We start from the raw sequence: 16,539 nt of genomic DNA on the forward strand, positions 1-16,539 counted from the left end.
ATTTGCCTTTTTCTTTACTGAGAAAATTTTACCTTTTAATCAAGGCTTTTTTTACTATCAAGCACTAAGATAGTCGAGTGCTGCTGTCCTACCGACAACTCTTGTTAAATGAAACATTTGTTAAGGAAAGCTTTTTCTTTTCTCTTGAAAACTTTGGCAAAAAAATCCTACTTGATGGTGGTGGGGGATTCCTACAGGATTGGGAGAGGGAATCTTTCTTAATGGGGTAAAATCCCAATTAATTGGGGAAGGGAAATATCTCTGTGACAATCAATTTTGGACATTGAATTTTATATTCATTTGTCTTCTACCAGTCCACTTATTAAGTAATGATGTGGGATTAGTCACTTGCAGGAGAAATTGGCTTTTGTTACATGTATCCAGGAAAGTAGGCTAGATGTTCTGACTCTGAGATATTTCAAAAACAGTTTGTTAAAATAGGCATAAAAACTAGATAAACAATTCATTCACTGTTTTACAAATTTTAACGTTAATGTATATATCAATGTTCATGTATAATATATCAATGCAAATGTTTTACTGATATTGTAGAGATGGCAGTTGCTGGCAATGGAAGTAAAACACAAGATAAACCAGAAGGTGTACAAGAAAGACAGGAACCACCAATACCACAGGAACCAGTAGATGATATTGTAAATAAAAATTCATTTATATTTAGCTTGACTTTTTCAAAGAACAGGGAGAGCTATAGTTCTCACCCAGGCGTTGGCGTCACGCTTTGGTTAAGTTTATGCATGCAAGTTCTTTTCTGCAAAACTACTGAAGGGAATGGGTTTAAACTCTACACAGTTATTTGAGAGCATAATAGGAGGTCACTATCCAAGCCCTGTAACTCTTTGACAGAATTATGGCTCTTTTTGAGCTTAGGAAAATCTACATTGTCAAGGCTATTGTTTTACTATCAAGCACTTTAAATAGTTGAGCAAGCTGGTCTACTGACAGCTCTTGTCTATTTTGATATACATGTATGGCTCAGCCATGTGGCCTAGTGGTTAACATGTCAGACTAGTAATCTAGGGGTTGCTAGCTGTGTAGTTTCAAACCCAGCCATGTGCAAACTGTTGTTTTCTTGAGCAAGATTTTTTATATGCCCGAAAGAATTTCGGGCATATTATGTTATACCCCCTGGCGTCCGTCCGTCCGTCTGTCCGTCCGTCCGTCCGTCCGTCCGTCTGTTAGCAATTTGGTTTCCGGAGCATAACTTAAGTTCCATTTGGCCCACAGTGTTCAAACTTCATAGGATGATTGTCCATATTGGGTAGAAGACCCCTATTGATTTTGGGGTCACAAGGTCAAAGGTCAAGGTCACTATGACCTTAAAACTGAAAACAGTTTCCGGAGCATAACTTAAGTTCCATTTGGCCCACAGTGTTCAAACTTCACAGGATGATTGTCCATATTGGGTAGAAGACCCCTATTGATTTTGGGGTCACAAGGTCAAAGGTCAAGGTCACTATGACCTTAAAACTGAAAACAGTTTCCGGAGCATAACTTAAGTTGCATTTGGCCCACAGTGTTCAAACTTCATAGGATGATTGTACATATTGGGTAGAACACCCCTATTGATTTTGGGGTCACAAGGTCAAAGGTCAAGGTCACTATGACCTTAAAACTGAAAACAGTTTCCGGAGCATAACTTAAGTTCCATTTGGCCCACAGTGTTCAAACTTCACAGGATGATTGTCCATATTGGGTAGAAGACCCCTATTGATTTTGGAGTTACAAGGTCAAAGGTCAAGGTCACTATGACCTTAAAACTGAAAACAGTTTCCGGAGCATAACTTTAGTTCCATTTGGCCCACAGTGTTCAAACGTCATATGATGATTGTCCATATTGGGTAGAACACCCCTATTGATTTTTGGGTCAGAAGGTCAAAGGTCAAGGTCACTATGACCTTAAAACTGAAAACAGTTTCCGGAGCATAACTTAAGTTCCATTTGGCCCACAATGTTCAAACTTCATAGGATGATTGTCCATATTAGGTTGAAGACCCCTATTGATTTTGGGGTCACAAGGTCAAAGGTCAAGGTCACTAATACTTAGAAATTGAAAACAGTTTCTTTAGCAAAACTTAAGTTCAATTTGGCCCATAGTATTCAAACTTCATAGGATGATTGTTCATATAAGGTAGAAGACTCCTATTGATTTTGGGGTCACAAGGTCAAAAGTCAAGGTCACTATGACCTTAAAACTGAAAACAGTTGTTGGAACATAGCTTAAGTTTGATTTGGCCCACTGTGTTTAAACTTCATAGTATGATTGTCCATAATGGGTAGAAGACTCATATTGATTTTGGGGTCACAAGGTCAAAGGTCAAGGTCACTATTACCTTAGAAATGAAAACAGTTTCTGGGGCAAAACTTAAGTTCCATTTGGACCACGATATTGAAACTTCAATGGATGATTGTTTTGTGAAGGAGTTAATACTTTATTTAATTCCCATGTCTTACAAATTCTTCATCTTTACTTAAAAAAAAAAAAATCACTTTCGGGCATATAATGCTCCGCCTAGCGGTGCTCTTGTTTTCCTATTGCTATGTAATGGTTGTTTCCAGGAACAGATTTAAGAGTGTGTTTATAAGCTTATAGCTTCCTACACTATGAAACGAAAATGAATTCTATATAAACTATCTCTGTAAATGGTTTACAATACCACAGTTTTTACTTACTCTGATCTATAATCCACAAATTCTTACTGATGTTGGCTCGAATCCAGTCATGGGGTTCAAATTATTTAAGTGAGGAAGCTGCTCTGCTACTGTACAAAAAGTCTGAGTTTTTACTTGTGTGCCCACCACATGCCTCAAAAATACTTGACGGGACATGCAAGGTCTTTTTTTTTTCACAAAAATTCCATTACTTTAAGTTATCTTTGTTACTTAAAATCTAGTCAACTCATAAAAGTAAGGGGCTTGTTGTGGAATAGATTAGATAAAATGTAGTTTTAATACTATATGATACTGAGAGCAAATGATATTCTTAATTGAAGTTAAAGCCAACAGCAGAAAATAAAAGAAAACCGAAATCATATATTAATCTGAATTATATGATAAAAACTGTAAGATATATTCAAAAATAGACTATGTAATTAAGATAAATGTCCTTTGAAAAGGATTTATGTTTTACCACATAGCTTTGGCACTACAATTCATACATTAGGCTTATTTAACCCTTACCCCTAAAATATCTTCAATGGACTAGTCCATCTTTAAGCCTGAACAAACTTTTAACATTTTTAGTATTTTTTTTTGAAAATAAGTACTGGTTTTATAGCGAACAGTGGCACTGATGTCTGTGCTAAACTTGGTCAGGTCTGCACTGCTTGTATGGGAAGAATCAGTTGCTGCCAGCAGATTGAAGGTTAAAGGACATTTGAGCCACGTCACAACAAAACCAACATAATGGGTTTGCGACCAGCATGGATCCAGACCAGCCTGCGCATTATCGCAGTCTGATCAGGATCCATGCTGTTTGCTTACAAACCCTATTACAAGTAGAGAAACTGATAGCGAACAGCATGGATCCTGATCAGACTGTGCGGATGCGCAGGCTGGTCTGGATCCATGCTGGTCGCAAACCCATTATGTTGGTTTTGTCATGACACGGCTCATGTAATAAAATAACTGCCTTGTATATGAGATATTCACAAGTTAGACAAATATCAAAGATACTGAAGTATACATGTATATGATGTTATGAATAACGCTGAACCCACATGTTAATTGGTTTTTGAAAATAATATGGTGGGCATATTCTACCAGAACTGATTATAAAGGCAGGACGCAAAAAGTCGTAATACATGTATCAAAGAAAAATGTTTGTAAACTTCCCTCAGAGCCAATGGCCCATGCATAATAACATTGCTAAATGGTTAAAGGTCTTCTTAAAATATAATCATAGTTTGTTTCTAAACATTTCATTTTGTTTATGCACAATATTCATGTGTGCTAACTTAAATAACAGAGACATTCTATTTTATAACTCTTTTGAGAATTAATCCACCATAAAATTATAGAAACAACTTAATATTATTATTTATAAAGTTCAAGAATATATTTCATTTTATAGCTTTAAACACATGTAAGAATTGACTATAAAATAAATTAATATGGAAACAGCATAATTTTATTGTTTATAAATTTCATTAATTTTATTATAAATTTTAAAAATATATTTCATTAGATATAGCTTAATACAATTTAAGAATCTGAGATGTTAAAAGTGAAATTCTTAAACTAAACTAGTGACTTTTATTGACTTAAAGATTAACCTGAACTCCAGTAAATTAGATGAATTTTCTGTAGACATATAATTTTAAAGTTTAAATTTGAGACCCAGAAAAGAAAAAAAACAACAAAAAAACATGTCTCGCTAAGGAAATTCTTCTCATTTAATTTAATTATAGACAGACGATCGAGTCAAATTTACTTTTTTAACAAATTTCGTGAAATTTTCTCGTAGAGAATAATCAACCTTTAATAACCTAACAGCAGTAGACTTTCTATAATATACTGTCTCTAGTGACTTTCATTTTACATAACAGAATTTAAAATATATTATAGATAGCAAAACAGGTACTTATGTGTCGAGTAAATATTGTAAAAACCTTTACCATGTCAACAACTTTATGTTATGTACTAGTTTAGCAAATTGTCCCTAGTTTGTAAATTATTGTCTTACTTTAGGTATATGGGTCATATTTCTACATCTACAGCAAGATTATGACACAAATCAAAAGATATCTCGGACCCTGTTCAAGACGTCAAATGAGCCGCATCACAACAAAACCAACATTGCGTTTGCAACCAGCATGGATCCAGACCAGCCTGCGCATACGTGCAGTCTGATCAGGATCCATGCTGTTCGCTATGAGTTTCTCTACTTGTAATAGGGTTTGTAAGCGAACAGCGAATGCGCAGGATGGTCTGGATCCATGCTGGTCGCAAACGCACTATGTTGTTTTTGTCCTGACGCGGCTCAAATTATTTTGAATAGGATGAACAAATTTTAAATTAAATCATGAAGGAAACTAATATTTTCAGAAATTGCGCTGTTACCATGGCAACTGATATCTATAAATATATATTTAAAAAAAATAGTTGAAAATGTTTATTTTGATGAATTGTGTATTATATGTATGACTTATATAAAAATATAATAATTGACAATACAGTGTTTATATGATGGGTAGGTTGCCAAGAGGGGCGTCCGTGGCTGAGTGGTTAAGGTTTGTTGACTTCAGACCACTTTCCCCTCACCGCTGTGGGTTTGGATTCTATCATGTGAGGAAGCTATCCAGCTAGCTTACGGAACGCCGGTGGTTCTACTCAGGTGTCCATTCGTTCCTGAAATAATGCACGGAAGGGCACCTGAGGTCTTCCTCCACCAGTAAAGCTAGAAAGTCGCGATATGACTTATACTGTGTCGATGTGATGTAAAACCAAAAAGAAAAAAGAAAAAAAAAGGTTGCCGATGTTTAATGTGACCTTGCCCAGTTTTGTTGGCAATGGCCTCCTTTAAATCCTGCCAGCATTTACTCAGAGAGCTAAATAAAGACAGTAAACAAACTGTTTAATGAAGGAAACAATCTTAACAATTATTGTAATCTAAAAGTTCTGTAATTAGGTATATTATCTTTAATTTAGATAAATTGTCTAGCTTACACTTTCTTTGGGGCATTTTTGCCTGATTTTGACTATATCCTAGGGTTCATAGCCAAATTCTGAATTTCTGTGCAAAGCTTCGGAAAAACAAAATTTCAAATCAAATTATTTCTAAGAATGTATGGTAAGGTTGTGTTATTATTTTTTTTTTTTTTAGCTCACATGTCACTTTGTGACAGGGTGAGCTTTTGTGATCGCTTTTCGTCCGGCGTCCGTAAACTTTTACTTTAAATGACATCTCATCATAAAACACTATGCCAATTTCATCCAAACTTCACAGGATTGTTCCTTCTGTGGTCACCTTTGAAAATTGTTCAAAGAATTTAATTCCATGCAGAACTCTGGTTGCCATGGCAACCAAAAGAAAAAACTTTAAATATCATCTTCTAAAAAACCAAAAGTGCTAGAGCTTAGATATTTGGCATGAAACATCTTCTAGTGAGTGTCTACTAAGTTTGTTCAAATAAAAGCCCTGGGGTCAAAATTGGCCCCGCCCCAGGGGGTCATTGATTTTCCCTATATGTATATAGTAAAAACTTTAAAAATCTTCTTTTAAAGAACCCAAAGAGCTAGAACTAAGATATTTAGCATGAAACATCTTCTAATGGGTGTCTACCAAGTTTGTTCAAATAAAAGCCCTTGGGTCAAAATTGGCCCCGCCCCAGGGGGTCATTGATTTTTCCTATATGCATATAGTAAAAACTTAAAAATCTTCTTTTAAAGAACCCAAAGAGCTAGAGCTAAGATATTTAGCATGAAACATGTTCTAATGGATGTCTACAAAGTTTGTTCAAATTGGAGCCCTGGGGTCAAAATTGGCCCCGCCCCAGGGGGTCATTGATTTTCCCTATATGAATATAGTAAAAACTTAAAAATCTTCTAGAGCTAAGATATTTAGCATGAAACATGTTCTAATGGATGTCTACCAAGTTTGTTCAACTAAGAGCCCTGGGGTCAAAATTGGCCCCGCCCCGGGGGGCATTGATTTTCCTTATATGTGTATAGCAAAACTTAAAAATCTTCTTGGAAATAACCCAAATAGCTAGAGTTTAGATATTAAGCATGGAACGAACATCTTCTAGTAAGTGTCTACAAAGACTGTTCAAATAAAAGCCCTGGGGTCAAAACTGGCCCTGCCCCAGGAGTGTCATTGTTTTTAAATACTAATATATGTGTAAAGAAAAAACTTAAAAAATCTTTTTTTAAAAAACCCAAAAAGCTAGACCTTAGATGTTTAGCATGAAACATCTTCTAATGGGTGTCTACCAAGTTTGTTCAAATAAAAGCCCTGGGGTTTAAACTTTCCCCGCTCCGGGGGGCCTATATACAGGTGAGCGACTTCAGGGCCATCATGGCCCTCTTGTTTGGAGTTTTTTTTATTTTTATTTTTTTTTTGCATTGGAAAGATCTGAACCAGATTTTAAATTTAACAAAATAAATGGCAAATGGAATTCATTTGTTTGTTTTGCTAATTATAATTATTTCTGATATCTGTAGGAGAATAAGGAAATAATTGATATTAATTGTTTTTCTATTGCACTACTGTATGCACTAGTTTGCCTTTGTTTCATTCTCAAGTTGTAAGACTATTTTGTTATATTTGAGAATAAGGGGGTCATATGTACATGTGTGGTAGTTTGTTTCATACATCTCATTATGAAATATTTCTTTTTTTCTTCTTTTCGAAAAAATTAATAGTATATTTCATTTAAATGATAAAGATTATACAAATGATGATGAAGAATTACACCCAGAAATAAATTGAAAATGATAATTTTGTAATATTCTTAGCCCAATTTGAATGAAAGGTTTTCAGTTTTGGGTACTTTTTCACATTTAGAATAATTATTCTTAACAATTGGAGTAAGCAAATGATCTGAAATTTTGCACACAAATTATTGGTCTAGACCTACAATAAATCAAACATAAATCTTGAAAAGTTATTCCCAGTCCCCATCATGTAAAAAAAACAAAACAACAACACAGTGGAGGCCCTATAATAATTTATTATCTAGCTTTTAAGCAATGGTTTTGATATGGACAAAATTAAAGTATTTAAAACATCACAATTGCAAACCTTAGTCTGTATTTATAATACAGCATGTACATAATGTTTTTTGCTTTGGTTAAACATGGCATTGTTACTACTTGAACATGTCTTCAGCAATTTTATTATTTATGTTTAATCAAAGAATTAAAAAAAGAAAAAAGAAAATGCATTATCATTAAATTATTATAGTGTGGTCTGGCATCTTAATTAGCTCAATAAGGACAGCAATGGATTTGTTACCCAGGGGTTTCTGGTTTGATCCTAGGACAAGGTGAAATTTCTTTTTGACAATTTATCTCAAGACATTTGAATCTAATGTTCATTTATTTCTTACTGCTGATTCAAAAAATTAACAGATTAGGAGTCACATGTGGAGAAATTGGCAATTATTGGTTAGTTTATCTAGAAAGTTAGTTAGGTGGATCAACGGCTGAGATAAAAAAAATGTGTTAAAATTGGAGTAAAAACTGCATAAACAAAGTTATAGAGACTTTTGTCATGTTATATGTGCATAATTAGTCTAAAAAGAATTTTGTATTCTTTTACAGGAGAAAGTGAAAAAGGAGACAGTAGACATAAGTATAAAGAAATCAGAAAATGAAGTAAAAGATAAAGTGGATACTGAAAAACATAAAGAGACTGTTGATAAAAAAGAGGATAACAAACCAAAGGAATCAGATAAAGGAGCAGATGTAGATGTTGACAAAAAGGAAGAGGAAGATAAAGAGAAACAGGAAGAGAAGATGAAAGAGGCGGAGAAAAAACAAGATGAGATATTGGCTAAGTTAGAGCAGCAGCAAGAGCAACAGGAAAAGTTGATTCAGGAACAGAAAGAGATATTGGAACAGTTGAAGGAACATAAGGATAGTCATAAGGTAATGTTTCTGTGAATTCAGAAGAATTTCCTGATTTTAGTTAAGTATAAAAAGAATATTTAGGCTTAAAAAATCTTACCACGCCTTTTGGCACAACACTTGACTAAGTCAAGTCATCTCATAAACAGCTACTGTTAATGTGTTTACCTGAAATTTAATACATGTCTTTACATATAAAATATATCAAATAAAGAAAAACAAAACATTCCAAAATTTTCAGACTTATTATGGAGGATATTGAAATCTTGAAGGGTAGGGTACACAACTCTGATTTACTTGTTGTTAGTTATGTTCAACTGTGAATTCAATGTTTAAGGTTCTGAATGAAACAATTATTTATTTTTTCAGCATAATGAAAATGCTCACTCATGTTGATTAACAATTGCCCTGGTTCCAGGCTCCTTTATAATTTTAATTCTGTAGTTGCATGATCATGATTTGGGAACCAAGATTTAGAGATAAACCTTTTGTAAATATGATAACAGCATATTTCGTACAAAAAAAAATCATTTTCATTTCCTAATGAAATTTGCTCAGGTATGAATTTTTCCCTTCAGGACGATGAAGTTGCAAACCCGCAGAAGCAGTTGAACCAAGATCAAGGTGGTCAGGTCATTCAAGGAAATGCTGACATACAGAACCAGAAGGTTGATGTTCAAATTCCTGTTCAAAACCAGCAAGGTGGTGCTTTGAATATTCAGCAAAACATTCCAGGTGGTGTTCATAATCTTCAACAAAATGTTCAAGGTGCAGGTCAGAATCCTCAACAAAATGTGCAAGGTGCTGTTCAAAATCTTCAGCAAAATGCACAAGGATATGTTCAAAATAATCAGCCAAATGTTCAAGGTGGTGGACAGAATCTTCAGCCAAATGTTCAAGGTGTTGGACAAAATATTCAGCCAAATGTTCAAGGTGTTGGACAGAATGGTCAATTAAATTCACAAGGTAATGCACAAAATTTTCAGCAAGCTGGTCAAAATATACAAAATGTAGCAGTTCAGAATCCACAGCAAAATTTGCAAGGTCAAAATCTGCAGCAAAATGTGCTGGGTGTTGGCCAAAATATACAAAATGTAGCAGTTCAAAATCCGCAGCAAAATGTGCTAAATGGTGGCCAAAATATTCAGCAAAATGTACTTGGTGATCAGAATCTTCAGCAAAATGTACCAGGTGGTCAAAATCTTCAGCAAAATGTGCAAGGTGGTCAAAATCTTCAGCAAAATGTGCAAGGTGGTCAAAATCTTCAGCAAAATGTACAAGGTGGTCAAAATCTTCAGCAAAATGCACAAGGTGGTCAAGATCAACAAAATTTAGTAAACAATGCCCAGATTTATCAACAACAAAACCAGCAACAATTTGATAAGGGTCAGCAGATTCAGGTCCAAGACAAGCAGGTGCACAATAATCCAATGCTTGGAAACCTTCACAACTTGCAACAGAATGCCATAAATGGTGATAAGATAGATGATAATATTCAGTTGAAACACAGAGGGAAAAGGGAGAGTGATGTACTTGAAAATAATGTTGTTAATGCTCAGCAAGAAGGTATAGTATCAAATAATGGTGTTGATACTGCAAACCAAGGTGGTGTTAATACACAGATAGACTCACAAGACAAGGTAAATGCTGATGTAGCGGCAGATAACAATAACAAACTTGATGAAGATGGGGAAACGGATGTTTCAAACAAGGGAAATAATGGACAAAGAGACTTGAAGCAAGTTCATTCTTATGTGGAAAAGGCTCAGTATGGTAGTGACGGTTATATAAATGAGGTTTTAAATGGATTGAAATACAAACATATAAATGATGTTGGGAAAGAAGTTGTTGATAGAATAGATGTGTTTAGAAAGGTTAATAGAAGATAATAGCTTCAGGTGTGTGCATTGTAAGCAATTTGCAAACTACTCGAATACTGTTTGAGAGATATGCTTACATGCATTGTTAAACAGGACACATTATAATGCAAAGTCATTAGTTAACTAAACTGGTATTTTGTTTAGAAAATAAGTCACACTTTTGCCATGATTTAATCTTAACTTTTTTTTTTAATTGGTACTTTTTTCTTGTTTATTTATTGGATTTTATGTTAAAAATATAAAATTATTTAACAACAGTATATAGTCTTGTTAGGCAGAATATGGTCACCTTAGTGCAGTAATGGAATAACTTGTATTAAAGTATATAAGGAGTTAACCCGTTATTGCACTAAGGTGATGATATACATGTATATACAAGTTAAACTGGCTCTTTGTTCCAGCATTTTCCCAGTGTCACCACAAATCAGATTATCAGATACATGCCCAATGACAAATACCCTTATTTTTTCCCAATCTTTCAAAAATATTTCCAGTTAAACTGGAGTTTCCCATATCATTACTTACAAATTTGTTGAAGTTTATTCCAGTATCCTAAAAGATCAATGCGTGCAATAAATCTCTCCAATTTAGTATCAATTTGATTTTCCTAAGATGTGACAAGTTTCTAAAATACTAGAACTATGCCAAAAGATACCAAATTGAGGATTTTAAAAGTTTCAAGTACAATGTATATTTCGTAATTTGGCAATTTTATGTTACTGTACACACACAAGTCTTTATTGCCAGTAGCATACATGTATTTCAGTTTAAGATTAAACTTTTTGTTGTATTTTTCAAATGATGTCAAAGATCATCAGGTCAACTTGTCTTTATTTTTTTGAGTCATATGATAATGTCTTCTTTTGTAGGGCTATCTTCAGGTCAGCTGGGGTTTCTTTTCCCCCAACTGATATATTTACAAATGACTCTAAGATTTCAATGAATCTTTACAGTAGAAACTACTGAAACTACTGAAGTTCTCCTCAATTTTGACTTTTACTAAAGAGCGTTTGCCTTTTTCACAGTTCAAAGCAGCTTGCAAAGTTCTTCTGTTTATGATGTGTGGCCTCTCAAGCCTGGGATCATGGGTTTGAGTCCTAATTTTTGTATTTTCTTCAATATATCTAAGAAATATTCTAAAATAGATTTTCTAATAGCAAATATTTATTTGTGACTGTTGTATTTATTGCTCAATGTAAATAGAACTCTTTGTTTCTAGAAAGGAAATCTTGACTATGGGATTGTGGTAGAATTTTTAATAATATTTGTCTCATATTGTTTTAACTACTTGATGATGATGTCAATTCTTCTTTGTCAAATGTTAAGAGTTTTCTTCACCAATTTTGGAGATTATCTTAAAAATCTGATGTCAGTATACGCTCAAAGCAAATATAATTCATGTGAAAAATTGTTCATAAACTAAAACATATATGTATATTGCTGCATTATTTTTGAAATCCTTATTGAAGTAATTTGTTAATCTAAGATTTATTTCTTTGATATAAATCCATATATTTTTTTGTATATACAACAATATACAACATATACATATACAACATATACATTCATTGTTAAGCGCATGAGTTTGTTTTAGATGATTTATGTATGCAGCTGTTGGATAATTGTTAATTTAATTATTTTATACATATGTGCTCTCACCATTGTTAAGGATATCATACCATTTACTCATTGAAGCTTGCAGTTTCACAATGTTGTTTGCGTAACTGTGGGTTATTGTGGTCACTGACTGTCCGTGCTTCATTTTCCATTGGTCTGTCTCACCACGCTGGATTCCAATGTTATCTGTGACTTTGGATTCTTTCCAGCTATCCATCTAGTTTAGAGACTGTCAGAGGTTCTACTCGGGTGACTGTTTGTGCCAGTTTCAATGCATGTTCTTCCTCCACCACTTAAGCTGGAAAATGGAGGGAAAAATGACGAAAATTACTATATTTTCATTCAGGGTTTTTGATTGGAACTATATTTGATAAAAATTCCATAGTTCTCTATAACCTCACTTTCGTTTATTCATAAATATTTCAGTGACAATGCGTCTTGTCAAGGATTGATTTTAGTTGAAATACCACCCTGTGAGAAAATTTAGGGTTTAGAATTTTTAATACAAGTATCCGAGATTAACACCTTCCTATTTATAAGTCTAATAGTAGATTTATAATTGTCTATTTAGCCAAAAGTTTCGCATAGCCACAGGTTTTAATTTTGTTATATCCAGTGTACCCCTTTTCACCTTAAAGCTTCTATATTTTGTCCCACTTTTCACTGGAAGACAGTTTCTTTTGTATACATTTAGACAGGAATTATCAAGGGGTTTTCTAGGAGAAAATATGTGTTTAAAGTTTACTAGATGAATATTCATAGAGTCTCTTTTAATTTGGCTTTGATTGACATAAGAAATGTTGAATCCTGTAAATAAAGAATTATCTAGAGAAATGTACAATGCTTTATTGGAGTTCCACTGAGGTCCAAAAGCCTAATATTGGGGGGCATTTCAAACAGACAGATATACAGAATTAAATAAGAAATATACTCATAAATAGATTGAAAATGTTGTTTTTGTGCTGTTCTTAACCCGAATTTTGTGAAATGCCTTGAAACGCTTTTCAGTTTTGGGTCATTTTTTCACACTTTGAATAATTATTTCCTGACACATCAGAGTGAGTGAATGATCTGGAATTTTTCACACAAAACCTACATCAAATAGAGCATTTATCTTAAGGATTTATTTCCAGTCCTGTCAAAAACGCTCCGTGGAATCCCTCTGAGTCACATTAGCTTTTTTCCTGCTCTACGTTTGCATAAGGATGTTCTATTTGTCCATTTACTCCATCCCAAATTGGTCATTCTTTTTTTCAATGCTTGATGTTGCTGACTTCAGATAACTTGCCTCTCAATTAGCTGTTGTTGTGGCAAATTTATTAGGCAATGATTCAAATATGTATATAGTAATAAGTTGAATGGGTATTAAATATTAAGCTACCAACATTATAAGTATAGAGGTACAGAGTCTGATCAGACTGCATGGATTTGCATGTTGGCCTTGCTCTATATTGGTAACTAATGCTTTTAGAGGGTTCTTATCGCAATTAAACCCATGGTGATAGCCTCAGGGAATATAGAAAAACTCATTGTGGGTTCCACCAGTTTATGGGTTAAAGTTTGAGTAAATAGTATCACAATATATTACAGTTTTGTTTAATTTATTTATTTGATTTAATTTTTATTTTGTGGGGGGGGGGGGTTTGAGGGCCTTCTTGGCTTAAGGTTGTTCACTTCAAACCACTTGCCTCTCACTGCTGTATGTCGGAGTCATGCCAGAAAGCAATAGCTAGTCGGTTGTTCTACTCAGGTACCCGTTTGTGCCTGAAATGATGTGCAGAGGGGCACCTGAGGTCTTCCTCTGTCGTCAGGCTGGAAAGTTGCCAAATTACCTATACTGTGTTGGTCTGACATTGAACCCAACCAAAAATATATAAAAAAGGGAATAAAAAATATGTTTTTTTATTCCACATAGTGGTTGGATGGAATGGAAATATAGTTTCCAAGATAAATTCAGGTGAGCATGTATGTGCCATGATTTTCTATCACATTGTTTATACTCATTTATGTAATTGTTTTAACCTTTAACCTGCAAAATCTTTGAAATGGACTTGTCCAGCTTCTGTTATGGAACTGTCCATTCTCACTTTTTGGGAATAAGATGAAAATTTTCAGGTAGTCAGCCACCAGTATATAACCTGGTGATTTAGCCTGGTGATATAGCCTAGTCATATAACCTGGTCATACAGCCTGGTCATATAACCTGGTCATATAGCCAGGTTTTATACGGGTGGCTTGTCACAAAGGCTTGTCACTTTAGATTCAAGCATTGAAAGAGTTAAATAATAAAGGGACCAAATATTTATATTGTTTAGTTATAAAAGATAATGTGTTAAAGATATGTGTTGTTTTAGACTTTTTTCTTCCTAATGATTTTTTTGCTGCAGTACAACAAATATTTAATTTAGGTGTGTTGTACTTGATTCTCATGTTACTTTTGTATATGTGGTTATATTTCATGCACAATCTTTAACTGATTAATCTTTTTCATATTAATTTGTTTAGTTGTGATAAAGATGATATTTACTGTCGTGTGATATGGACAAAGTAAATAAAATGCAAATATAGCACTGTAGTTATAAAGATTTTGTTGCAGTAATACTGTATACAGCAGTGGTGTTGCACAGCAGTTGTGTTGCAGTAATACTACATATAGCAGCTGTGTTGCAGTAATACTGTGTACATCAGCTGTGTTGCAGGAATACTGTATACATAAGTTGTGTTGCAGTAATACTGTATACAGCATTTGGGTTGCAGCAATACTGTATACGGCAGTTGTGTTGCAGCAATACTGTATACAGTAGTTGTGTTGCAGCAGTACTGTATACAGCAGTTGTGTTGCAATAATACTGCATACAGCAGTTATGTTGCAGTAACATTGTATACAGTAGTTGTGTTGCAGTAATATTGTCTACAGCAATTGTGTTGTTTATTTTTTTGAGTTCAAATAATTTGGTTTGATTCTTATCACTAAGTATACAAGCAATTATTCTGCATATTACAGATAGCTTGCTGTAGCGTTATACCATTAAGATATTCTTAAAGGTGTATGCTTGAGTCACATAGGGTTTTCTTTAATTTTCTCTATCATAATTTTTTTCATGCGGATATTTTTATCCACAATGTCTGTAAAAGTATGAGTGATTTTGTTGATAGTATTTAGTATCATAAATTACAACAGAACCACAACAGAAATATATATATATGAGCCACGTCACGACGAAACCAACATAATGCGTTTGCGACCAGCATGGATCCAGACCAGCCTGCGCATCCGCGCAGTCTGTTCAGGATCCATGCTGTTCGCTTACAAACCCTATTACATGAAGAGAAACTGATAGCGAACAGCATGGATCCTAATCAGACTGCCCGGATGCGGTCCTGGATCCATGCTGGTCGCAAACGCATAACGTTGGTTTTGTCGTGACGCGGCTCATATATGAATGTTGTTGACAAGTGTGAGATACATGATCCTATATTACATATATAGATCTAGCAGATAATAAATTGTTCTAAAACAAAATAATATTCATCATTTTAAAAATAGTATTCATCATATGAATATTAATTTTAAATCACTTAGAACTCTATCAACATTTTTTTCCAAGAAATATTTATATTTAATGCTAGCATATGTCTTTAAGCAAAGAGTACTGTGTTTTAAATATTACACGAGATTTTAAATTTCTTCTGAAAGTATTTTTGTATTATATATAAATTATAGCTTAAATCTTGAATTGTTATATTTATTGTAATTGCAAAGCAAATAATAAAATGCCAATAAAATCGCTTGTCTATATTTTCTGTAGGCTTTTAACTTACATATACGTAGGTTCTACTCAGGTACCCGTTTGTGACAGAAATAGTACAAGGAGGGTTACTTGAGGTCTTCCTCCCACAGTAAAGCTGGAAAGTGGCCATATGACCTATGTTATGTTGGTGTGACGTAAAAAACAACAAAAAAATTACTCGTACGTAAATGTAAATTGAATTGTTTCGAAATGTACAATCAAACCTTGATTTTGAAGCACTTTTTGTTCTCACAATGTCTTTGGATCTATGGGGCTTATATTAGATTAATGATAATAAATGGTTATAGTACAGAGTCACCAGCTCATATGTGTGAATATTGTGGCACATTGTTGTAAATTCCTCTGTTTTCTAGGTCTGTAGGTCAATATACAAATGACCTTGAAACTAGATTACAATAATTGAAGCTTGTCCATCAGTTATGTGGATGATTAAAAATGATCAAAAAAAATTTAAGATTATAGTGGTGATAAGTAACAGTGATGTACAACGGTATATTTGTAGGTCTGAAAGTTAAACAATTTGTGATCATGTTATAAAATTAAGCCTGCTGACGGCTACAGAATCAACCAATGCGACCAGTGCATACCAAGATCAGTCAGCACTTTTTAGCCATCTGATCATGATCTGTACACATTTTGAC

General features: G+C 33.9%; 1 protein-coding gene across 3 annotated transcripts in view; it reads left to right on the forward strand.

The window, feature by feature from the left end:
• The window catches only part of LOC132749980 (putative sodium-coupled neutral amino acid transporter 10), a 31,835-nt gene extending 15,950 nt beyond the window's left edge, over positions 1-15,885 (forward strand). The window contains exons 13-16 of one of the 3 annotated variants that reach the window (XM_060739929.1): positions 553-653; positions 8,284-8,610; positions 9,168-9,617; positions 9,702-15,885. In XM_060739929.1, the coding sequence (XP_060595912.1) occupies positions 553-653; positions 8,284-8,610; positions 9,168-9,617; positions 9,702-10,478 (1,655 nt within the window). In that variant the 3' untranslated portion in view covers positions 10,479-15,885. Of the gene's footprint in view, positions 1-552; positions 654-8,283; positions 8,611-9,167 lie in introns of all 3 variants that reach the window. The other 2 variants (XM_060739928.1, XM_060739927.1) reach the window with 2 other exon arrangements.
• The last annotated feature ends 654 nt before the right edge of the window (positions 15,886-16,539 follow it).

Source organism: Ruditapes philippinarum, unplaced genomic scaffold, assembly GCF_026571515.1.
Source record: "Ruditapes philippinarum isolate M1 unplaced genomic scaffold, ASM2657151v2 ctg1025_1_1_1_1, whole genome shotgun sequence".
Taxonomy (NCBI): domain Eukaryota; kingdom Metazoa; phylum Mollusca; class Bivalvia; order Venerida; family Veneridae; genus Ruditapes; species Ruditapes philippinarum.